The sequence below is a fragment of the Ctenopharyngodon idella genome, chromosome 15 (genome assembly GCF_019924925.1).
Source record: "Ctenopharyngodon idella isolate HZGC_01 chromosome 15, HZGC01, whole genome shotgun sequence".
Classification (NCBI taxonomy): Eukaryota; Metazoa; Chordata; class Actinopteri; order Cypriniformes; family Xenocyprididae; genus Ctenopharyngodon; species Ctenopharyngodon idella.
Genome location: NC_067234.1, coordinates 22,809,187 through 22,835,750, shown reverse-complemented (window position 1 = coordinate 22,835,750; position 26,564 = coordinate 22,809,187). Strand labels below are relative to the sequence as shown.

At 36.2% G+C, this 26,564-nt stretch overlaps 1 protein-coding gene across 3 annotated transcripts; it reads left to right on the top strand.

The window, feature by feature from the left end:
* Positions 1 to 1,285: 1,285 nt before the first annotated feature.
* On the top strand, positions 1,286 to 25,714 carry alcamb (activated leukocyte cell adhesion molecule b). 3 transcript variants are annotated; one of them, XM_051863705.1, is made up of 16 exons: positions 1,286 to 1,489; positions 14,425 to 14,531; positions 15,116 to 15,320; positions 15,449 to 15,513; positions 16,450 to 16,537; positions 17,382 to 17,555; positions 18,078 to 18,202; positions 18,322 to 18,454; positions 18,561 to 18,673; positions 18,791 to 18,917; positions 19,073 to 19,194; positions 21,904 to 22,036; positions 23,065 to 23,094; positions 23,410 to 23,524; positions 23,661 to 23,774; positions 24,418 to 25,714. In XM_051863705.1, exons 1-15 carry the CDS (start codon positions 1,435 to 1,437, stop codon positions 23,752 to 23,754), a joined length of 1,686 nt encoding a protein of 561 aa, XP_051719665.1. In that variant the 5' UTR covers positions 1,286 to 1,434; the 3' UTR covers positions 23,755 to 23,774; positions 24,418 to 25,714. The 3 variants fall into 3 exon arrangements, with proteins under 3 accessions (XP_051719665.1, XP_051719664.1, XP_051719666.1); XM_051863704.1 differs by having other exon boundaries at positions 23,407 to 23,524; XM_051863706.1 differs by lacking the exon at positions 23,065 to 23,094.
* The last annotated feature ends 850 nt before the right edge of the window (positions 25,715 to 26,564 follow it).

Below are 26,564 nucleotides of genomic sequence, written 5' to 3'. Positions count from 1 at the left end.
CACCTGCAATACCTACTGATCGTTTTGACATATAAACCTAATAGTATACTCAGGTATTGCTTAATATCCCTAGACTAGAAATCTGTTTCTCACTCTAAGGCTCCCATCGTTCAAAACGATATTCAAATTTTTGTCAGTTTTAAAAATTGCTGGGTGTGGGAAAAAAATGGCAGTAGTTGGATGGCAAATCATGTTTTCATGTTTCAGGCCTACATTTTAGGTCTGATTTATTGTGGTTTTATAAAACGGTTAGTTCCTGTCCTTGATTCTGATTGGTCAATAGCTGTGTTTTATTCATGATAAAACACGGCTATGACCTTCACCCAACGGTTCTGTGTATCACTACACAACACCTTTAGCAACCACTCTTAGCAACGTAAACTGTATGTTCTCAATTGATATTGTTCATTGAAGCTTACTGTATTATGTAGAAGAGTGTTGTGAGAAAAAGATAGAGTGAGCAAGTTTATTACCTGCATTCAGATTTAGCAATTTCCTTCAGGTCAGTCCTATGTTCATAATAAAAAAATCTGTTTAAATGTCCGATGTATTATCTTGTCCTTTTAACAGTTAAGGGGTTTTCCCGTGACTGACAGCGCAAGTTAAAGCATTTGTCAGTTGCGTCTTGTTCAGTGTTCACAACAATTCAGTCTTTTCAATATAAAAGTCTTCGCTACTGACTGACAGACTCATAAAGACAGTCTTTGCCACCATCTAATGGCATTATAATGTTGCTGTTCACGGTCAGGGACTATTTTTTTCCGGCGGAAGGAAGGCTTTTAGTTCAAGTTTACTTCATAAAAGTTGCATTAATACATATTTCTGGCTTTAATATTTGTATTGTGTGGTAACCCTTTTATAAAAGCAATAAGGTATTCAAGGTTTGTGCTGTATCGTGAATAAGTCACGGCTGAAGGGGTTGCAGGCACAACCTCTCGTACCTTATTGCTTACTTATTAGGTTAAATAATTTTAAGTAATTTTACTGCGCCTTTGGGAGTTTATTAAGAATCATTCCTTAACTTTCTGTGGAAGTCTTAAGCATTCCCTTAAGCAAGGATACAAAAATAAATATGCATTTAATATGAACCAATGTCTTTCAGCATAACCTGTTTATATTGCCAAATCAAACATAACGAAAACAACACTATAGTAAAGTAGAACACGGCACAAGATCACAGGACAAGATAAGAGATGTGTCATAAAGTGTTTTCTAGTAGGTTAAATTAGTTTATGTACACAGAGCAGGGGAGGAGCTTCAGGAGAGACCTATAACCGACCATCACAGCTTCAACAGATGAGACACGTGGGGAACAACCTCAAAGTTTGAATTTTACTGACGCACGCTGTCTGTATTGTAGTTTCCAGATCATTATCCAGCAAGGACGCTCTAACGCAAGGATATTACTTCTCAAGAGTCCCAGACTGCCGAAAGATGCACTGGACCGCCTTTTTAACGTGTCTGCTCACCGTTTCTCTGATGAATCAAGGTAATACAGATTAATTTGTAATTTTCCTTATTTAAATGTTTGTTTAAAATTCGTCTCTTTTGACATTAACAATGAGATGGACCAATGAAAGAACGGAGCAGTGTTACTTTTAATATTACTCGTAAAAACTTATTAGAATGACCGCACATGTTATGAAATATATCTGGTCTTTCTAAAGGGAAAACGCGCGCGCCACAGTTTCACTTGGAATTCTGTCCAAAACCTTTGCTTTGATGGAATTATTTTTGCTGCCTTCATCAGGAACAAACTAATAATTAACTATTGTCTTATCCGTATAAAAGTAACATTTATTTCTATATATGTTTTTTTTTTTGTCCCCGCCCCCACCTTTTACTACCTTGTGCTTGCACCTGTTTCTCTTGTGGAAAAAAAAAAAAACTGTGTTGGATATTAGGCTGTACAAGTTAAACCTTTACTCCTAGGCAGTTAAAAAAAAATTAATAATTCATTTGAGCCTATATCTTAGTGCCTTTGTGTTTGTTTCTATTTCGTGTGTCTCTCTGTGCGTGTTTAAGAGGTGAATAAAATGCAGGGGCGCTGGTTTTCATAGCGTTTGAGTGCATCAGTAGCATATTCAGGTAATGAAATAAAGGACACAAAAGACTGGCTCGTAAACATCTGTTATTGTAAAGCACCAGCGCGTCTGTCAGTGCAACTTTATAGAGACCCATTAGCCTTTTGGGCTGGAAAAGCATAATGATAGTGTGTCATGTGCTGTAAGATTGTAAGGTTGGAAGACAAACTTAAACGTGTCGTGAGTTGTGACGGTTTTGTTCTTAGTTTGTGAGAGGAAAAAGTGTAATTCTTAAATGCTGGATACGTTGGATTTTACTAATTAAAAGCACAACAATAGGTACTTGGTATACAATTTGTTGTTAAACATTTACTTCGTGTTCAAAGAAACTAGGTTTCTGCCCTAAGGTAAATGAGACAAGATTTGGTCATGCGTCTGTTTGAGTCATTCTTAGTAGGCACATTGTTGTTTCATTTACACCCGTGACTGTTTGTCTACTAGATTGGCCAAACTGAGTTTACAACTAGTTTAGTGCAGCATCTGTTTTTTGTTCTCTCTCCACCCCTCCCCCACAACCCCCCTCAAAACACACCATCTGCAATGTCACACCCTGTATTTCTAGTTTAGCTGGTGGGTTTCTGTCAGTTTGCTGCAAAAATTACACCTTTTTTGTCCAAGTCTGCTCTTCAGTGATAAACTTTGCTTTCAAGACACATATTTCTGTAAATTCTGAACTGAGTTCTCAGAGTTCAGACTAATTTGTGGTGAGAAATTGGCTCCAGGCAACTTTGCTTTTTTTATTGATTGGCTTTTGCATTGCAGAACTAATTTGCGTTTTCTCATTATCTTTTATGGACATATGTTGACTGGAAGTTTTATTTTAATTCTGATTTCAGATTAGTTTTAGTCAGAAACCTTGGTTGTAATCCTAATTGGTATTACTCACTGAGTAAATTTAGGCTATATAAAGAATTTTATTTATTTTTAAATATGAGACTAGAATCTTTTATTCAAAGGTGAATCGCCCACTTAGAGTTACATGTCTGCCTTACTGCAAAATCCATTTTATAGTCCCATTATAAAAGAAAGCAAATATAGCGCAACAAAAGGCTGTTTGCTTGGATTAGAGGCAATTCATAGGGCTTGTCCATTCATACATTTATTAATATCCTTCCCTCAGTGAAAGTACTACTGTGGAAATACTATTGTCATCCTCTAGCTTGTACTCCTGTCTTCTTTACCGCAGAAATACTCTTTTTCACAGTGGCCTTCATAGGAACCAGTTTATCTGTCATCAGGCAAGACAAGAGAGCAATTGTCCAGTCAAAAGAGAGGAGACACATTGTTTTACAACAGGATAGGCATGTGTGTGCTTAACAGTGGCACTCTTGACTTGCAGAAATGCATCCATTGAGATGCATGAAGTCCCCCATGGTTCTCTGTAACCTCCAGTGCACTTTCTTGGATCCACCCTGCATTTCGGGACAAAAAGTCAGGTTGTTTCACTCTTGTTATTCGGCTTCTCAAAGACCCCCTTCGGACCCCTGCTGACTGTATTGTTTGGCAGGTTTTTTTAACTAATGCGTGTACGATTGTGACATCTCTCACAGACTCTTCGCTATTTGTAATTAAATTCAACTGTATACTCCCTACCGAGAAGCCGTTATCTCACCCAGCTCCCAGTTGAAAAAGACATTGGGTTACCATATGAATTACTGCAGCACATACTTCTGTTCTCTTCATGCATTTCAAAAGCACCACTGAGACTGAAGTATTAAATTGTGTGTACTAAAAGAGGTGTGCGTTAACCCCATTGAGGTTGAAGTGAATGCATTTGGTTTGCAAATACTCGCGTCTGTTTCTCTTCTGTCTTCAACCTGAATACTACTTTGAGTTCAGGTAATTTTGTTAGACGACTTCTTGCTTTTGCTTTTTCTGCAGTGTTTTCATAGTAGCAGCTGAGAGGAAGCATCTGTACTGTATATGTTCAATTGAAAGCTCTTAATCCTGCACTGTTAGCGCTGGGATTCAGGAAATGAAACCAGCCATTACAATAAAGCCGCCTACCCCTCCTTTCCCGCCTGGTCTACTGCACGCACCGTGTGCCCATTGCCATAACTGAATGACAGCTATATCAATTTGCAAGATACAATGTATGGACAGAAAAGATAGCATCGATTTTACCAAATCAATTTGAGCCCAAGTCTGACGATGAAACATCTGAAGTAATCGATCAACCAGAAACTGATTCGCAATCACGACTGGAGTAGGAAGTTTCTCTATGGTAAGTGTCACCTTGGTTTGTGTTATTTATAAGACGTGATAGTAGCGTCACTGAACTGTATCAGAATGCCAAGTGAAGTTGAAAACCTCTAACATAAGATAAACATTTAGGCCAGATGTGTACACAGACTTTTTCGTCATAACTATTAACAAAGTAAAAAATGGCTATCACCATTGTTTATCAATGTTTACAGAGAGAACACTTCAACTAGTTAGCGTGGACTAGCATCTTAACATCCGATTACAATACAGATAGAGCTGCGCTCTACTGTAATAATAAAAACGCAGAGGAAAAAAAACAGTTTGTTTTACAGTTATGTACACATGACACATTTTAAGACAATATTGGACCCACATCTGAATAGCAGAACTACAGAAACGTGAGTTAGCCAGTTAGCAGGAGACATACAGACAAGGGTGTGCGTTACACAACATAACATACAAAACTGCAAATTTTGAACGATCGCTAGAAAATATAAACTTCAATTATTAATCATACTTACAGGTTGAGATTCAGAGGAGCAAGCTGATCCAAATAAACTGGGCATTGATCCATATTTATGACCAAGCGTTTTATGAATCCTGCGTTAAACTCCCCGAGGTTTGAGAAGCAGTTGTCGGTAAAATGACAGGAACACACAACAAAAGATTGTACTGCTGTGGTGTTGTTGTTAAAAATGAATTTCCCCTGGCGTCTGCGCGCGCAATAAGCGGGCGGGCAATATGCTAATGTTTCGTTGTGACGTCACAACGAAACGGCTTGGGATTCATTTTACAAACGACTCGTTTAATTGACTCTGAGTCGACTCTTACTTTGAGAGACAATAACTTTATATACGGTCCACTTTCAGATTTAAAATTTGCAGGATGTTTTCATTCACTTAAAGCTATGTTACACACTACATGAAAGGTAATTTTCAAAAATCCATAATAGGGGCACTTTAAAAAAATCTGGAAAGCAATCTGGTTAATCTGTAAAGGTGTGGCCACATTTACCATTGTTTGGTGAAAATTTTATTTATTTATTTTTTGCAGGCAAAATCCAGTCATTTCCATGCAAATAGGAATTTTGCATGAGGGCGAAAGGTTTCCCCTCATAGATTTTGCAACTGGTTTAAGTGGTTCTCGTAGATGTCGTGTTGACCAACAGAAAGCTGCTTGCTTTGAAAGTGACTTCTGTGTGAGCTGTGCCTCATACATTGCTACGCTAGTGAAAATGGACTTTGTTTTCATATGAAAATTCACTGAAATTTTGCTAATGTAACCTTAGCTTAAAACATCAATCAACCTCTACTTTGTTTCTTTGAAATTATTGGTCAGATCAAGTTGTGGTACTATTCAGAGCCGTTTCAAAGAACTAGACATGGTTGCTATGTTGAGCAGCAGTAGAATGTTGGCTTTATTAAACCATCATCAGCTAGTCATGTCATAGATATGTGTCGTGGTAAGCCAAAGTGTGGGTCTCGTTTTAGCTTCCTGACTGAATGTTTCGATGGTCTTCAAAAACATGCATTATCTCAGTTCGTATATCTCAGCATGTTGTTGCAATGCAGACAATCTGATCTGCACTTGTGGTGGTAATTTCCGTTTCATTTCTGTTTCTTTTTTCCAAGTGCAATGATCACCTGCCCTTAACATTTATGGCCCTTTTCATCTGTGCGATTGGCCTGTTTCTTATCAAGGTGGCAATTTGAATATGTTTTGACACAGGAAACCATTAAAGGGTTAGTTCACCTAAAAACGAAAAACTCATCAATTACTCACCCTCATGTTTTTCCAAACCCGTAAGACTTTCGTTCATCTTCAAAACAAATGAAGATATTTTAAATTAAATCAGAGAGATGTCTATACTTCCATTGACAGTCCACCACGCAACTACCACCTTGCCGCTTCAAAAGGTTCATAAAGAGATCGTAAAACTAATCCATATGAATAGTGTGGTTTAGTCCAAATTTTCTGAAGCGACACAATTGCTTTATATGATAAACAGATTAAATTTAGGCTTTTATTCACATAAACATGAGGGTGAGTAATCTCTTTTTTGGGTGAACTAACTCTTTAAGGTTTAAAACAGTGTTTTAAATTGCCACCCAAGTAAACATATTTATTCTTCTCTGCACATTTGTGATCTTATTGTGGACCACCATGTCATTCCAAAGAATGTTTGTTTTTTGTGATCAAAATGTAACCTGCTCTTCCACTTTAACGACTTCACATTTCTGCTGATGTCACAGATTATGGGGACTGTTGGAAATATTCATCAGATTATATGCAGTAGATTTTGATTCCTGAATCTGATCAGAGTCCGATTCCATCAGATTACGGAAGTAAAGCTGGTTGCAAAAAGCAATTCTCTTTGAATTTAAAAACAAACATATTTCAGTTCAAAAGTCAGACGTTTAATGACCCGCTATAATGTGGTGTGGGTTAGCACATAGGCTACTGATAGTGAGGCAGATGCTTCGATTGTTTCTTTGGAAAGGTTTCCTTTTCTCAGCGCTTCTGGCCTCTTTCCAATAATCCTTTTGACATTATAACTTTGAAGCTTTTTTCTTCAGAAAAGAATAAACTTTTCTTTTAGTTTTGTTTCTTTTGAGGGAACTTTGATGTTGTCTGCTTTTGTGCTGGCATGCCTGCACAAGTAGTGAACAACAGCCGCACCTGTCCCAGATGTCTGTGCTCTCTGTCAACACGAAAGCTATGCCTGGTGGCCTTCCAAAATGGCACAGATTTCTAGTGTTCTTAACAAGCGCAATTTATATGTAAGAGTGTAGTGGTGTCAAGAGCATTAGAGTTTACATTCAAAAAATTTATTGGTATTATAATGAGGTGCGTCATGGTTGTGACAGCTACCTTAAAGTGATTGTATTCCATGTATTTTAAGAGGTGGGAATAGATTGAAACATCTTCTACAACGTGGGAATTTTTGGATATATACACTTAAAGGGATAGTTCACCCTCAAGCTGTTCCAAACCTGTATATAGGGATGCACCGATATGAAAATTTTTAGATTAACTGATAATTCTTTATATTTAAAAGCCGATAACTGATATATTGTTCGATAAATCTAAATTCAAGTTTTTATATAATTTTTGAGAGCCTGATTACAAAAACAAAAGTTTCACCATTAAAAGCCATGTCCCAAGCACACAATATGAATGTTCTCATAATTTTATTTAGCCTATATGACAGACTTGCGCTGCACATGTTGCACTTAACTGTATTTTCCTTTAAGTGACTTCAATCATATTTCAAGCAATTCAAATCCATAATGGTGAACAGTGCACATCTGAAATGTCTCAGCTGAAGGAAATAATCCATTATTTATCGCTTTGATATATTGGCCAAATTTTCTTATAACCGATAATGTCGTGCATCCCTACCTGTATAAGTTTCTTTCTACTGTTAAACACAAAAGAAGAATGTTTGTAACCAGACAGTTGACGGTAGCCATTGACTTCCATAGTAATTTTTTTTTTTTCCTACTATGGAAGTCATTCTTTAAAATATCTTCGTGTTCAACAGAAGAAAGAAACTCATACAGGTTTGGAACAACTTAAGGGTGAAGGTAAATGATGACAATTATTATTTTTGGTTGAACTATCCCTTTAAGGGTACAAAGTTACTTAGAGTTAATGAGGAATTTTTTTTTTTTTTTTTTTTTTTTTTTAACCATTTTTGTAGTAATGACTGGAATTTGTATGGGTGTTGGTTGGTTATACCTACTCCCACTTGTTAACCACTTGTGGCTTCCACTTCCTGGAAATGGACGTTATGTTTGAGGTCGACGGATGATAGGCAAAAGTTTGGATTTCCTGCCAGACATACTGTAATTACCACAAGGACCCACTGTTAACAATCTGTCCCTCAAGGACTGCGTGACTTCACCACAAGTGTTTTTTTTTTTTTTTTTTTTTTTTTTTTTTTTTTCTGCGACTGACTAATTATATTTTGGAGGATCACCTGGTAGGATCATGTCTTCTCTAATATATGTAGAAAGAAAGGGTCTCTGCTTAGTTCATCAACAAATACCAATATTCCATCCGAGTTATGGTTTAAAATACTTTTATGAAGTTCCTTTAAAGTCTGCAGGGTATAAACTTCATTTAAGCTGTTTTCTAGGAAGCTTTCTGCAGATGTAGACCCTTAGGCTACAGGGATAATGAAGAAGGAGACAGTTGAGGACCTTTTGTGACCTTTTTTACAAACCTGGCCAGTCCCTGAACTACACAGGAATGTGAAAAAAGATCTGCCTTGTTGTGTCAAAGAATCATAGTGGAGAAAAAAGAGAAAACCGGCTCATTAGTAGTGACATACTATCACGTCAGAGAGTTTTAAACCTAACATAATTCATGAGTTAATCACTCAGGGAGTGCTAGCTCAAGGCCTTTTCTGTCTAAGTTCCGCTGTCTATTTTTTTTGTTGTTTCACTCCCTGCAGAGGGGAGTTCAGAGTTGCACAGCACACACCCACCAGCCATGCTTTCTGAAATCAATATTTGCTCTGGTTTTGTTTACACAGATATAAAGGTGGTCTATATATGGGGCTGAATTGTTACGGGCCCTCTCACAACTTGGGAGGCGGCCCTTTTAGAGCCCAGAGAAAGAGCTTATTTAACTCTCAATACAAGCTCGCTGACCTCTGTGTTTTGGCACCAAATTTGATTGGTATCTCAGTGGCTGCAAGCAAACGCTGATGTTATGAACACAAGGGGCCCTGCAGGATCTCATGGAATGCAAATGCCCGGAGCCTCGAGGCATCTGGGAGCAGGGAGACTGGTTTTGGAAGAGATAAAGGTGATCTCTTTCTGTCTATGCAAAAATACGAGACACCTTGCTGTCTTGTGAAATGCTTTGAGATATGTTCAGCAGAACACCTTTTGATGTTAGGAATGTTGTTAATCAAAGACCACACGAAAACTTCTGAGTCTAATTGCTCGACCATAAATTCGTGAAGATTTGAAGTCAAGACTGTCTGCCTCAATGCGCTCATTAGTTTTACATTTTAAAGTGTCTGTTAATTTTATACTGCTTATCATGCATGTTTATGTACGTTCATGCTTTGGTTAACTGATAACCTGGATGAACTTAGCGACTGGCTGCAACAGTTTTGACCTTCAATTATCAAATATTACCAGGTTCTCATAATTTACATGATGCAATCGAGTCAATGACATGACTTTTTTTTTTTTTTTTTTTTTTTTTTTAAACTGTTTAACTAGTCACCTTAACTTAACTACAATATGATTTAAGTAACATTCTCTTTATTAACAATCTGGTTAAAAAAAAAAGTTCCACTCCAAGTGCACCACACATGAAGTGATCAACATGGTGTAAATGTAAAACAATTTGTTAAATATCTTTGCAGAAATATGCCTGAAATATGAAGACAAATGTTGTACAAACTTATCTTAAACACATCCTACTCAGAAATAACATAAAATAAGAAAATGCTAAATATTTCTTAGCCAAAAAGTAATAGCAATAAATAACACCAGTAATAGGCTAGTATTAACAGCAAATTCGTTGTAAAAACAGAAAACAACAGCTGCTTTCAGCCTGTCGCCATCATGCAAAAATGAAATATCAAACAGGTTTACAGTTGTTTGCATTCCATTGAGCTATTTGTACTATTGTTTTTATGTTTGGCGGACATGTTAAGGTGTTGCACTTGTCTCGTGTCTTTTGCAGCGTCTCACCCATGAAACGGCATTCTAAAAACACGGCGGTCAAGTAAAAAAAAAAAAAAAAAAAACTCAACTCGCGTTTAATAACTTTGCACTTTTTTTTCTCATTCCACTGCCTGCCTCTCGTTTTTATAACGCAATAACGGATTTCTGAATGAACAGCCGCTTAAAAACAGTGTGTTCTACATTCATAGAGCGTCACATGAGAGCGGTTATCAGGCGCGCCGGCACCATCCTGAGGTCGGATCATTTTCTTCTCCTAATGCAGTGATCATTGCTGTATTGTCAACATATCTAATTAAACGCTTGCTAACTTTTTTATTCAAAATCACGATTTCTCGATTCAAAAAAATAATAAAATCGAGGCAAAACATAAATTCGAATAAATCGGAAAAACCGCCCAGCCCTAGTAAACAAACTTTTATTTTGGATGCGATTAATCGTTTGACAGCCACGTTTTCTTACAAATGGTGTGCACGTTTTTTGAAACCAACTTGAATACAAAGACTTTGTTTTTAATAACATTGCACGTGTTTTAACTAAATTTTTAAAGATTTTTCCTTTTCTTTATCACTCTAGAGTGATGGATTTTAAGATTCTGCAGCGGCAGCAGAATGAACAGTCTGTCATAACCTTGAGCTAGTAAATCGCTTTTGGGGTTAATGGACCTCCACGGAAGCTGCTTGACTGTATTTTGTTAATAGTTCTCTATTTAGTTTAATAGCCGCTCACGAATGGGGGGCTGTCGGTGAATCCTTTGGGTCACTATTAAATCTGCCATGATCTGCTGTCTGACGCAGACATTCTTTAAGTTCCCCGGGGGGCCCTGCAATCAAATACATAATTTAGAACTTAATGGATGTGATTTCTGAGTGCACTTATCACTTATGAATCCAACCTGCTTGATGAGTTTTGTTTTGAGAGCAATTTCAGGCCCGTCGTAGACTTAATTTATGGCATTTTCAAGGAAGCCTAATGGCTCTTGCATGTTGGAGTGAGTAAAGGAGGACATTTGGTGTAATAAGACAGGCTCCAAATCAATTCCTGGGTTGTCTGTGTCTCCTGGAAATTCACCATGGTGGCAGGGCTGTTCTTTAGCTACAACGGACACATGATCACTTAACTGACTCATCCTCAGGTTAATGGTTTGCGAACATCCTCTCGGCTCGTGAGAGCTGTTCTGAACCTATTAACCCATTATATTCCTCTGAGCCTAGTACTACGGCATTCACAATGTATTAATTGTTGGTTTTATTGCAATATTTCCACAATTTTCATTGTCCAAATTTGAACACTTATAATTTACTTAATGTTATAAACAGAGTGTGTGTATATATATATATATATATATATATTTTAATATTTATTCATTTTAATAGACCCCCCCCCCCCCCCCCCCCCGGTCTCAGACTTTTAGGAAGTCCAACAAAACCACATTTTGACTTTGTTTATTTTAGAGCATTACATTTAGAGTGTAAAAACAGCTGCAAGTCCTATAGTCTCTCTGTATGCTTTCAATGAATGATCTGGTAGCGCGCTACAGGCTCTAGGACATGATGTTCCCCATCAAGAGATTTTCAGCAGCATAGAGTATTAACAACAGGTGCATGAAGAAGCTCCTGCAGCAGCACCTGTTCATGAAACAAAGGGAGGGGTTGGGAGGGCAGCGTCATTTGTTTACTTCACCTGGTGCTGGTTTTGAAGCTCTGAGGGCAATCTGACACTCAATCCTTTGCTCTTTTAGTGTGTCAGCCGGCGTCCATTTGCTTTATACTACTACTACTTAATCATCCAGTGTCACCCAAAACAACATACAAGTCATTCTAAAAAATGGAGAGCTGTTAGATAGAAATCTAGTTGGGTAGATCCAGATCACCCAGTCCAGTTATTACAAATATATTCTGTTAAAGTCAAGGGATAATATACAGAAACACAAAACAAACCTGACAGGCTTGTCATCAGGGTCTTGTATGAACCTGAAGGGGTTTATTTTTAGCACTCACTGGCTTACTGTACGTTCTCACTTAATACACTGCTACTTGCCAGATAAGTAAATGGACAAAATATTGTTTTGAGTTGAAAGCAATTTATTTTGTGATTGGAAAAGAGACTTCAGAGTGATGTAAGAGTAGCCTGGGGCAGTGGTGACATTTTAGTGGCCATTTATACAAACATATTTAAAGTGGAACTAAAAAGTCACCTTATCTATCATCTAAATGCATGTTATTGATCTTATTGTGATCAATTCATCAGTGCATGCATTTGATTTTCAAAACATTTTTGACCTCGTAACATTTAATCAAAATGAAATAACTGGATCTTCTGGACTTCTCTCTGGTGACGTACACAGGACTTCTCCATTCATTAGTCCGCTTAAACTCCGCCCCTGCAGGCTTGCATTTATCTGCCTCCACTTTTGAGTGCAATGCCGAATTTTCAAAATCCAGTCACCAACCAATGCATAGAACCAAGTCCCTGATTTACATCCTTGCTCTTGTATGTCTTATAAAAAAAAATATGGCCAGGAACTGAATCCAGTTTTATGATAGGTCCATACATCCAGACTGTGAAAATTTTTAACTTTAAATTCAATTAATCATAACTAACATTTCTTTCCTTACAGGGATAACATTTATATATGCTTTTGATACTGAATGTCTCTAACACTTGGGCCAGAATTACTGTGTGTCTGAAAATAACAAAAGCAGAAATAAAACTAGACAGGCGTCCAGTTTTGTTATGTATGTCCAACCTCATGATCGAGGCATCCAGATTTGCTCCTACCTAGTAACAAAGAATTACACATAAGTGTAACACTTTATTTTAGGGTTCAATTCTTACTTTTAACTAGTTACTTATTAGTCTCAGCCTCAGATGTCTTGCCCACAGACCGTGGCTGAACGTCTGATGCATATGGCACACTTAACTGGAAACACATCAGGATTTTCAAAGTCATCATCTGGTTGGTTGAATTCTACAGGATGTCCTGAAGATGTGTGTGCCGCGATTGTGAGGTGCCATATAGGTGAACATCTTTTAGTCAAAGTATTGTCTGTAATAGGGAGTAAATATTGGAATATACTGCAAATTTTTCATCTTAAAAAGTGGCTTATGATGAATCAGTTGTGTAAACATTTTACTTAGAAATTTTAAATAATGTTTTGGGGTATTAGTCTTTTATGTAGTGTTGTATGTATATTTGAGTATGTGTCTTTGTGTGTACCTGCCTAGGGACTGGATGTAAATTAGCAATGTTGCTATAATCCGGCTTGTTTACATTTTGTTTACAAATTCAAAAATATGTGGCAATAAAAACGTTGCAAACGTATACATTAGCTGATCAGCTTACAGTGTAAGGCTTGTCAGTTACGCTTATTCCCTCAATCTGGCAGCCCGTGTGAACGTTGAGTATGAGGAGGAACAATTCTCTCCAGTATTTTAAATTTGGACTGCAGCACCCAATTTCAACTGCTAGCTGTCAATATTACATACTGCAATTTTAACGTTGGCAGCTAATGCTTTTGTAACTTTTACAGTATATAAGTATATATTTTCACATCACAACAGCCACAGATTTCTGCATTTGTAAACCCGAAATGAGTTGTGTGGCAGGTTCAGTCAAGTTTTGCCTTTCATGATACATTTCAGTAGAATTTTTTTTTTTTTTTTTCAAAAGTTTCAGTTTTGTGTCTCAATCTTATCTCGCACTACTTTATCAGGCCTTCTGTTGACAGTTATACATCCCAACTGCTGACATCCCATTCTCAGAAGTGCAGTTGTGACACAACAACCAGTTTTACTGGCTTCGTGTTTGTCTAGAAATTTGATTCAGACCCTTTGTTAATCTCGTGTCAAATTGATGTGTACCAATGAAAACCCAAAGAGTCTAATTGAAATAGTCAAAAGAAACATTTGTCATTTCAAAACAAAATTCGAGCATAAAAGTTTTTTTTTTCCCCCTGAAAGAATCTTATTAAATCTATCTATAGATAAAAGTTTGAAACCAAGTTTTTGTTTTTACCTGCCCATATTAAATTGTATCAACAATACTAAAGTTCTTATATTTAGTGACTGTTTGTAGGAGTACAGACTTCTCTCTTTCAGCAAAAACATTCTCTTTGCAAAAAACTCTTTGAATATTCAAATCAGCCTGCAAATCAGCCAGGCAAAATGTAATAGTATTTAAATAATATTAAAATATTGAGGGTCAGAATAAAAAGCCACTGCAAACACCCTCTTGACCTACAATCAAGCATTTTAGTTGCAAAATATAAACATATAACAATATGAGAATATCATTGTACGTATGTGTATGTGAATATGTTTACCTTTAGACTTTGTGTGACTACTCTGAATCTCATGTTACCTTCATAGGATGTTTTCACAACAGTCTGTATTCACTGTCACACTTTTTTAATTGTGCATTTTAGTGAGTGGCTTGGAAACTGTCACTGGAAAGTATGGAGACACTGTTGAAATCCCATGCAACAATGGACGCGTCACAGAAGAGGCTGTCACGTTTGTTAAATGGAAATATGTAAGTCTGAGATTTACTTTTTTTTTTTTTGGTCATTTTAAAGTTGCATTGTGTAATTTCACTGGAACCTGAAAAATAACTATTTCCAAACAGGTATTCCAAATATTATCCCAAATATTCCTATTACCACTTCCCTTTCTACTGTTAAGACAAACTACTCCAATTCCTAGCAAAATGGCTTACTACAAGACATCCCACCCCCAAACTAATGATATTGGCTGATTTGTTTTGAAAGCACTGCAGAGCTACAGTTAATTTACACTTAAAGGGATAGTTCACCCAAAAATTACCCGCCCTCATGTTGTCCCATAAGACTCATGATGTGCGATTTGATGCATGTTGAAGCGTCAAAGTGGTAGTTGCATAGCTGTCTATGGAGGGAAATCTCTCAGATTTCATCAAAAAGATCTTCATTTGTGTTCTGAAGATGAACAAAAGTCTTATGGGTTTGAAACAAAATGAGGGTGAGTAATTAATGACAGAATTTTCATTTTTGGGTGAACTAACCCATTAAACAGGAATGTCAATGTATGAATGGCATAATTGTTGTTGTCCCTGTTAAACATACTCTTTACATGCACTAGAACAACGATGGCAACATTCTGGTGAAACAAACGGGTCAGAATGCCACTATTTCAAACGATGTGAACTACAAGAACAGAGTCGGTATCAAAAAAGACTTCAGCCTCATCATCAGACAAGTGACCATGGCAGATCAGAAGACCTTCACCTGCATGGTGGTGGGGAAAGAAGACATTTTTGAGTATCCCATTCAACTGGTCATTTACAGTAAGAATCGTACACAATAGCACAATAGAACGTTTTCATATTTAGAATGATAGAAGTTCTGATAACTAAGTGCTAAAATTATTGAATGTATTTATGAACTACACTAACACAGTTTCCTCTCTTTTCAGAGGTTCCATCTCAACCTCAGATTACAAATCAAACGACTACGATGGCAGTTGGCAAACTAACTAAGGTGTGTATATATTTACAAAACTGTTCCTGTCCTTGATTCTAATTGGTCAATAGCTGTGTTTTATTCACGATAAAACACGGCTATAACCGCTTCACCCAATGGTTCTGTGTATCACTACACAACACCCTTAGCAACCACTCTTAGCAACGTAAACTGTATGTTCTCAATTGATATTGTTCATTGAAGCTTACTGTGAGAAAGAGATCAAGTGAGCGAGTTTATTACCTGCATTCAGATTTAGCATTTTCCTTCAGGTCAGTCCTATGTTCATAATAAAAAATCTGTTTAAATGTCCGATGTATTATCCTGTCCTTTTAACAGTTAAGGGGTTTTCCCGTGACTTACAACGCTAGTCAAAGCATTTGTCGGTTGCCTCTTGTTCCGTGTTCACAAAAATTCAGTCTTTTCAATATAAAAGTCTTCGCTACTGACTGACTCACTCATAAAGACAGTCTTTGCCGCCATCTAATGGCGTAATAATGTAACTTCTGTTGCTGTTCACGGTCAGGGACTATTTTTTCCAGCGGAAGGAAGGCTTTAGTGAAAGTTTACTTCATGAAAGTTGCATTGATACATATTTTTGCCTTTAATATTTGTATTGTGTGGTAACCGTTTTTATAAAAGCAATAAGGTACTCGAGGCTAGTGCTGTATTGTGAAAAAGTCATGGCTGAAGGGGTTGCTAACAACGTTCTTCAGCCGTGACTTATTCATGATACAGCACAGCCTCGAGTACCTTATTGCTTACTTATATTAGACGCACAACATAGGAGCACAGAATGAAATATTGTTATTTGCAGTGAATACAGCATGAATGTGATTTTAAAGACTTGACAAATTATTATAGTCTGTGCACTGGAAGTTTCACATATAAATAAAAGTCCAATCTTAATATTCGCATTAATATTGTTTGGTTTGTTTATTTTTGTCTCATCAGTTAGCGCAGTGTCGTACTGAAGGTGCCAATCCAGCTGCCAACATCACATGGTTCAAGAACAAAACTCCACTTATGGCTGATGGCGCAGGTAGAGTGAAATATGATGGAAGTTATAGTTCACCCGAATATTTGCCATCATTAGCCATGTTTCCATTGAAATTATCTGGAACAATTTGTCCCAGGAACTTTTTTTCCCCCAGACCTGTTGCTGTCTGCATTTCCATCGTGGTCTAAAATACCATGAAGATAAGTCCTGCGCGCGGATTTCCTCCTCCACATATAAGCTTAATAAAGCCTGAACCCATTCGTCAGGTCCATCATTATAATTTTTAAACACAATTGTTCATTCAAATAGCAAACAACTCTTACTGCACACACCACAACAGACTTTTAAAAATCCTGGTTCAAATACAATGCTGCATGGAGTCAAACCAATCAAAATGCTGCGTGAACTCAACCAATCAGCATGTTCAGCGCCCAAGTCCCACCCCCGAATGTTTCGGAACTTTGAAAAAGTACTACCTCATGAGCAGGGACTTTCTGAGGGGGAAATTTTTACTCGGAACTTCATTTAGACCCTAGTTCCTGGGGTCGAAACACACCGAGTACCACCCCAAAGTCCCTAGTTCCTGGAGACCGTTCCCGTGGTGGAAACGTGGCTATTTACTTACCCTCATTTCATTCCAAATCTGTATGACACAAATGAAATAAAAAAAACTGTTTCAGTAACGGGTAATGAAGATTTCAAGCTTTCAAAAAGATACCATCCATTTGTGTTTCATGGAGGAAAGAAAGTCAAAAATTATGAGAAAAGCACTAAATAATTAGTTCCAAATTATTAAAGAGTAAATGGTTACTGAATAATTGTTATTGGGTGCTATTTCTTTACATCTATTTCCCTTTATTAACTTTTTTCCCCCTGTTGATTACAGCAATTAAAATCACTGCAGCTGTGGTTGTTGATAAAGAGACGGGACTATCTGCAACAACTTCTGACCTTGAGTATACAGCAGTGAAGGGAGACATTGATGCCAGTTTCACTTGTCAGGTTCAACACATCCGATCAGCTAACATGGATTCCTCCCCTCTTATCTTCACTGTGAACTGTAAGTATACTGCTTTCTTATAGTATTTGGATAATATTATTCCTATTTGTGCCATTTTTGGAATTTTGCTTTCCTCTGTAATTCGGTTCCAAACAATCTCACTGAAAGCTAATGTATTCAAAACTGAAGTGGTTAATGGTCTAATGTTGAGCATAATTCACAGGATTATTCAGAATAACTCTCTTTCCATTTGAAGTAGCCATGAAAAAGAGGCCTTATCAGAATCAAATGGCTTGTTGAATTTCGTCCAATAAGATATGTAATTTGGCCTTTCGGGAGCAGGGCGTTTAGATGTTGAATGGGGTTTTGTCTTGCCTCTGGCTATTATTGTGAAGGTACTAGTCCACTGCTAACTCTCAAAAGCATTTCACACCATGAGAGCACTCTCAAAGCCTCAACTCTTGAGCTGAAGGGCCTCTTCTGGCTCATAAGGAGCTTCTCTGAAGTGCCCTTATCTGCATGGGCTCTGGCAGGGCTTCTCTGTGCTGCCCTCCATGCTTTACACAAACCCTCTCTCCACAGACCCTACCGAGAAGGTCAGTCTCCAAGTGGTGTCCCAGGGTTCTTTTAAGGAAGGGGACAACGTGACCCTCAAATGCACAGCAGACGGAAACCCTCCACCTTCTAGCTACATCTTCTACGTGAAGGTAAATCTTCTCAGATTAACTCAGTGTGTTCACTTTGTTCATTCCTTAGCCGTCATTCAGGAAATGAAGGCTGTGTTTCGACTCGAACTGCTGCTAAATTGGCCTTTCTTTATCTGTAGGGAGAGAAAAAGAAAGTGGAGAACTCCAACACATACACCTTAACCAATGTCACCCGGGCAAACACTGGAGAATACAAATGTTCACTGGTGGACAATGAGGATATGGGGGATTCTGTATCCATCAAAGTTGAATGTAAGGAAATACTTCAGGATTCTTTCTTTTTTTCACAATTGATAGATTTTTGATTGTTTTTCAAAGTCAAAATGTGAATATAAGCTCTTTGTCTTTTTCCCAAAAGATCTTGATGTGGCTCTTAGCACCGCTGGTCAAATTTCCAAGAGACTTGGCGAGAGCTTTGAGGTGACCGCAGACATTGAAGCTTCAGGAAAAACACAAACATCTTGGAGAAAGGTAGAAAATGAATATCACTTTGTCATTTAAAAATAAGGGCATGTGTGACTACTCAGCCCTATTAAAAAAACTTATGTTGATTTCTAGTCATTCATAAATACTGAAACTCTCTTTTAGGGCAGTATCATGCTGAATGGCCAGCCCAAGTTCGACAAGTTGAAGTACTCAGACTCTGGTGTTTATGTGTGTGATGTTTCCATGGCTGGCCTCAAGAAGACAAAAACATTTGAATTAATAGTTCAAGGTAAGATTTAATTTATAAATTTAATTTATAAAGTATGCATTTGCTTTAGCAGTTGACCACATTCCAAATGCAGACCATTGTAAATAATAGAAATGCTTCAGAAGAAGGTTTTGGATGAGCATTGTTGATAGCTGATGACATGAGTGTTTTTGCAGGTTCTCCAGTGATCAAGAACCTGAACAAGAAGCGTGATGATGCAAGCAAGAACAAGGTCCTGATTTGTGAGGCTGAAGGCTTTCCAAAACCCACAGTACAGTGGAGTGTCAATGGCACAAATGTAAGTCTGAACTATCTGACACACTTCATTCTTGTTATGAAGATTTTTTTTTTTTTTTTTTTTTTTTTTTTTTATATATATAAAGTCTCCTATGCTCAACAAGGCTGCATTTATTTGATCAAAAATACAGTATTACAATTTAAAATAACCGTGTTCTATTTCAGTCTGTTTTAAAATGTGGTTAATTCTTGTCATGGTAAAGCTGAATTTTCAGCATCATTACTCCAGTCTTCAATGTCACATGATCCTTCAGAATTCATTGTAATATGTTGATTTGCTGAAACATTTCTTATCAACGTTGAAAACATTTGTGCTGCTTAATATTTTTTTGTGGAAACAGGTGCTACATTTTTATCATGATTCTTTGAATAGAAAGTTCACAAGAACAGCATTTGAAATAGAAATCTTTTGTAACCTCATAAATGTAAACATTTGTCAAATGTCACTTTTGATCAATTTAATGCATCCTTGCTGAATTAATTTTTCAAAAAAAACAAAAAAAAAAACTTATTGACCACAAAATTGGGAACAGTAGTATACCTTTGAGCTCTGAACTGTAAAAAATTATTATTTGTGCTATAATTTTAAGAAAGTATTTATAGACTTTCAGAAATATGCTCTGGTCAAGCTAGTTAAAGGTTTTTGAATGATTAATTAATTTTTAATTTTTGAAATTTAGATTTTTATCATTGATTTTCTGTAGTTTTATTGAATAGGATGAAATGTTTTAGAATTAGAAAAACCAAATAATACCACAAAACATCACAGAATTCATCAAATCCTTTCCAATGCAAATACCTAATGACTTTCTGGAGGAGGAGGAGGAGGAGGATGTCATTAGGGAGCTGACTTGTGTTAAAGGGATTTTAACAAAAGTTAAATTGAGGACACAGGAGAAACCTAGGTAATTCTTACCAATAAAAACAATATTCCCAAAAAAACATGTTTTGTTTTGGGGGAAAAAAAATAAAACCCCGGGAATATTTCTTAAAGGGGTGGTTCATTATGATTTCACTTTTTTTTTTAACTTTAGTTAGTGTGTAATGTTGCTATTAGAGCACAAACAACATCTGCAAAGATACAGTGTTGGTGACATCACTAACCCTAAAATTTACATAAACCCTGCCCCCGAGAACACGCAACAAAGGGGTGAGGCCATGTTACTGCAATACAGTACATAACACAAATGCAATAGCATGTCATAAAAGCAAGATGACAACATAAGTTATAACCGTAATTAAACTAAACTATACCTGTTCTATCTTCATGCAGCATATATTCTCTGGCTTTGTATTTTACAACAGTTCCCACACGAGCGATTTATAGATTATCATGACAGAACATGCTAATCAATGACTTTAAGATATGTAGCTGATGTGGGATAAATTCATCAACTAACCATTCAGAAACGTCCTGTTGCATTCTACATGTTGTCACTTTTTGAGTCTCTACATCATTGTCTGACTCCGGTTTGAACATAAAAGGCTTAACAGATTCTGACATTTTCAATGAGTCTTTGTGAGGTGCTAACACCAGCTCTTGAAACCCCACCCTCTTCTTGAGAGCAGCAGCTCATTTGCATTTAAAGGGACACACACAATAAAGCAGTGTTTTTGCTCACCCTCAAAAAGTGACAAATTTAACATGCTATAAAAAATGATCTGTGGGGTATTTTGAGCTAAAACTTCACATACACGCTCTGGGGACATCAGAGACTTATTTTTACATCTTGTAAAAATGGCTTTATATCACCCCTTTTAATAAATTCCCTGTTTTCATGTTCATGAAAAAACAACAGGCCATTTGCCAGGTGTTCATGTTTTTCGGTGCATATCACTGGGGGACAAGGCAAAATGGCATCATTCTTTCAAAGCAAGGAGTGAAATTATATTTTTTTCACTGTGAATTGTGATGCTGTGAAAACTAATATGATTTCTATCTGTAATATTTTAAATGTATTTTTATATATCAAATGTACTGCTGCATAACAGCCTTCTTGGTCTCATCCTATTACCTATTACTACAGTTACCAAAGGACTTTCTTTGGCTTAATAAGTATCTTTTTTATTATTAACCTGAAACTGAGCCTTCCTTAAAGCGTTTATGACATTTCTGAGCATCCGAGCTCTTTTAGAATTCATCTTCCAGGGTTTATTGCTGCTTTCAACAGTGAAAGAACCTGAAAAGAGTTAAACATCTTATTTTGAACAAGCTAGCAGCACATTTTTGAACTGATAAAGATGTTCTCACAGCAGTAACAATGGGACAGAATGTATTTTGTTAAACAAAGCAGTCATAGTACCCATATCAGTAAGCATTAGGGTAAGGTCACTGTTCAGGCACACCAGGCAACTAGTGTGCCTGAGTGGGTGTTTACAGAGGAAGCAATTAAAAATGATGAGGCTTTTACATACTTCCTGTATTATGTGGTTTTGTATTGGTACAAATTGAGCTGTCAGTGCAACTCATCAGATGTCAGATGTGCATTACCTCATTGCCTGTGTACCGTCTGCTTTCTCTTTGTCTAAGCGCAGGCTTCCTTAAAATTGAAACGGCTAGTGCACAGCGCATTAGCGCTCTCTAGTGGTGACCATAATCTTTTACAAAAGAGCTTGTACTTCCCGTATCGTGTCACTTTATAATAGCGGTGAATACAGTGCTAATGTTTGTCAGATGTCATTTAATGGATGTTATGTGCTGTAATTGCAGGTTTTTGAGGGTGATCATGTGGATGGCAAAGTCGAATACAGAATCACTATCGTTCCAAGGGACAATCTCACTGTGTCCTGCACGGTCTCTAATGCATTTGGCTCTGTAAATAAGAGCATTAATGTGTCACCACGTAAGTGCAACCTCTTTCCATGCTTATCTTGTCTTTCGAACCCTCATGCATCACAGAATTTCTCCTGTAAAGTTTATTGATACTGTTTAATGGTTAACAAAACCATTAAGACAACTTTTAAAAGGAAAAATATTTGTAAAGGGCAGTGTTTGACATCTGAAATTACACTTATTTTATTAAATTCAAATCACGATCTCACCAAGATCAAGTTACTGTGTTTTAAACATATTTTTGCATCAAATATAATAACGGTAACACTTTACAATAAGGGCCCATCAGTTAAATTAACAATGAGCAGTTCATTTATTAAAGTATTTATAATCTTTAATGGTTAATAAAAATACAACTGTTTGTCGATTTGTTCAGGTCAGCTCAGGTCCATTAAATAATTTTAGCTGATACAAATTTTAATTTTAGTAATGCATGAGTACATGTTGAAATTAACATTAAGAATAATAAATGCTTTAGAATCTTTAATTTTTTTTAGTTCATGTTAATAAATGAAATGTTATTGTAAAGTGTTACCATAATACCTATAATGAAGTAGCAAGCATATTTGTGTAGCTTTTTTTTTTTTTTTTTTTTTTTTTTTTTGGCCTTAGAATATAATTTACACTACAAACTCACTTTTTGTTTTTAATAAGTTTTGTCTAAATGGTTTGGTTGCCATTAATATCGAAGTGTAGACAATATAACAATAAAACATCTTTTATTAGAGCTCCCTTTTCCTCGTCTTCCTCTTCTGTTCTGTTTGTCGGGATGCTGGCCTGTGCTCTGACTAACATGCTTTCACTTGACTGAAATCTTTTGGTTAACCTTGTTTAATTATAAAACTAACCACAGCTATAAGCATCTGGATATCTGTATTTACATGCATTGCTGTTTTATGTAGCATTTGGTTAGGCAAAACCCAAAAATAACATGGAAATATTGCAAATATTCATCTAGTTTTGTATGCAGTGGGCTTTTCATTCCATGAGAAGTCAATACAAATGGAAGTTTAATATGATTTTTATATCTGATTACAGTTGAGGAGGACCAGAAATTTGACAAACGAGGTAAGACCTTGAGCTGTTATATACAATCAGGTCTGGGACTGTGTTCGGCTTTGCATTACAGAGGAAGAGTGCATATGCCAAAACACAGTCCCTGTACTCAATTTAATAAATGCTTTCTATTTGTACAGTGCAGAAGAATACATGTCTATTTTTTTTTTTAAGAAAGCTTAAAGGTGCTGAGATGCAACAAAGGTGCTGAGATGCCCAGCATCCTGACAAATATTGTATCAGTGTCTTGTTTACTTTTGTTTAGTTAATGAATGGTTTATATAAGTTATCTGTCTTTTGACCTTTTTTTTTATGTTTCTTAAGCAGATCAGAAAGATGACAACAGTGACCAGACTGTACTGGCTGTTGGCATTGTTTTTGGCCTGATTCTGGCCGTTATTGTGATAGGAGTGGCCTACTGGCTGTATACGAAGAAATTCAGGTACTGGAATAACATCCACGTCTCAAACAGTAAAGATGTGATCGTTCATCACAATTTGCATATTTGCAGTATCTGTGCTTATGTCATTCAGATTTGTTTAAAGTGGCAGATTATGTAACTTTTAATCTGAATGTAGGCAAGGATCCTGGAAAACCGGAGAAAAGGAAGACGGATCAGCAGAAGAGAGCAAGAAGCTGGAGGAGAGTCATAGCCAAAAAGCTGATGTGTAATGTCAAAGGAGCCATTCAGGGTGAGAACAGATTTTTGAAACCAACTGAATATATGACATTTGTTTGTTTATTTATTTTTATATATATATATATAATATATATATATTACACACTACCGTTCACTTGAAGGATTGAAGGACTTTTTAAAATGTTTTTGAAAGAAGTATCTTATGCTCACCAAGGCTGCATTTATATGGTCAGAAAAAAGTAAAAACAGCAATATTGTGAAATATTATTACCATTTAAAATAACTGTTTTCTATTTTAAAATATTTTAAATTTTGAATTTTCAGCAGCCATTACTCCAGTTCTCAGTGTCACTCGATTCTTCAGAAGTCACTCTAAAATGCTAATTTGGTGCTCAAGAAATATTTCTTATCATCTATGTTAATATTATTGGGGAAACTGACAACAAAAAACATTTTTTCCTCAAGATTCTTTGATAAATAGAAAGTTCAAAAACAGTTTTTATAAAAATATACTTTTTTTTTTTTTTTTTTTTTTTTTTTTTTTAGAACATTATAAAAGTCTTTACTGTCACTTTTGATCAATTGAATGCATCCTTGCTGAATAAAAGTATTCATTTCTTTTTTTAGAAAGTGTGTGTATATATGGATCCTTAACAGCCAACTTAAATCTTTTTATATTATGTGTCTGTCCTCAGGATTAATTTGAGTATAATCCCTTTTTCCACGAGAGAAGGAGTGAAAAATTGGTGGAATCTGTGGAGAAAAAAAAAAAAAAATTCCGAAGCTGTAATGGAGGACCCGAGTAGATGTGTCCGTTTCATCTCCACCATCACCTGTAATGTGTCTGTGCCTCCCCTGTGCCGGAGGATTTAATAAATAATGTGTGTTGTAAAGTATGTGAATCTTTTGCATTGAAGATCAAGCCTGTTCAGAAACCTGTGTCTGTGAAGTGTTCGTTCATAATGTTGGGTTTCATATTTGATCCCCTCTAGGGGGGGGACACTTTTTTTTTCTTTTTTTTTTTCTTTTTTTTTTGTGTGTGTACCAGGTATTTAGTTAATGCAAATTTGTATTTGCAATTTCACATGGTAGAAACACTGTGGCCTTTAATATCTGCAAGGGACTTTTCCTGTAGAATTACACATAGTACCTAATCTGTGGCATGATGTGAAGCATGATTTTCAGATTTATACTGAGCACTTGGCTAGTTTTCAGGTCTTAACAAGTCAATAAGCAAAATTACATCCCTATATTATACTTATTGGGATCTAGAAGACTATTTATTTACCAATATTTAGCATTTTAATGAAGACTGACCTTCAATTTGAAGTTAAAATGTCTACACAGGACAAGTTACAAATTGTGATTTCAGAAGTAAAAAGATGCAGGGACCAAAGCTTGTTTGATAATGAAAACCATGCCTTTTGCTTGGATTGTTTAGCATACCGTCTTCAATGACTAAAGACCATGTTAATATAAGATCTTATTCTTGTGTTGCCTTTTTCAGGAAAACTAAAAAATCATATCTCAATAATGTATATTTACACCCTCTTTTCTCAGATTATCATCTGTTTTGTGTCTTTGTTTCATTGTTTTGTGGCAGAATTGATCTGGTTTAAGCATTACTTGTAAATATGGTAAACTTTTTTTTTTTTAAATTTTTTTTTTTTTATTGTTTTTATGTTCTATTTATATTGTTAAGGCTTAGCTAAATGCCAGTGTTTTGACATTACAGTAGCTAGTTTTAGTAAATTTTCCTGAAAACCTCCATTGTTGTTGAATGGTACAGTACAATTGATGGTATTTACTTGCAGGCTTTAAAATTGTGAAAAGCTTTGTTTGCGTAGTGGTGTTGCTGCATTTCCACGCTTCAGTGCTTATTCTGTGCATTTAATCCACCATCAAACCAAAGAGGTTAAATGTGGTCATGCAAGCATTGTACATACTGAACATTGTTTTGTACTCCTAGTTCAAATAAAGTGTACATTTTTAGGAAGGTGTTTTTCCTCATTCTTTGCTGTTTTGTTGACCATCCTTCCACAATGTATATGCTCACAGTTACACAGTAATTATTCACTATGTTGTGTTCGGGTCATTTTGACTCGGAGAGGATTTTCTTTTTCCCTGAAAATGTTATTGCATTGGAATTAAAACTTAGTGACTTTGCTCATACTGGGTATAACTACTTACCAAATTTTGGGGGATCATTTTTGTATTTTTTGGTGATTCTTGGGGACTTTTCACTCAAAAACTGCAGGTGCATGAGCTCAGATCAATGACCATATTCAAGAAACTCCATATTTCTTTAGTGAAATGACAGATCAAAACTATTATTGATGATGCATTTGATTACTATTAAAATCGGGCAATATAAAATGTATAATAAAACAACAAAAGACTTGTTTTAAAAAGAAAAACTATTTTGTGGTTAGAGATAATAGAAATTGTTGGGAACCTTAAAAGAACTGTTCCATGGACTCAAAGACACAGATGATCCCATAAAGCAATTCAAATCCAAACTTATCTGAAACATCAAGTCACTTTGACATTGTCAGAAACATGATTTGATGGACAAAGTAAACATGTTGCAAAAGATTTGTCAACTTTGTAGTTAAACTGTAAATACCGTTTCTTTATCTCATAAGATACACTGGAGAACGGTAGAAATGTATTCAAATGGTTACCACCTGTTAAGTCTCCCCCAACAGTTTTTATTCCTCAGTGCAGCTGTTGCTGTCCATGGTGCTGTAATAGGCAAAAGATTCATATACTGCAACTGTGATGTGCAGGTTTGATAAAAATAAAATCATCATTAAATTTTACATCACAATCCATGTACCAT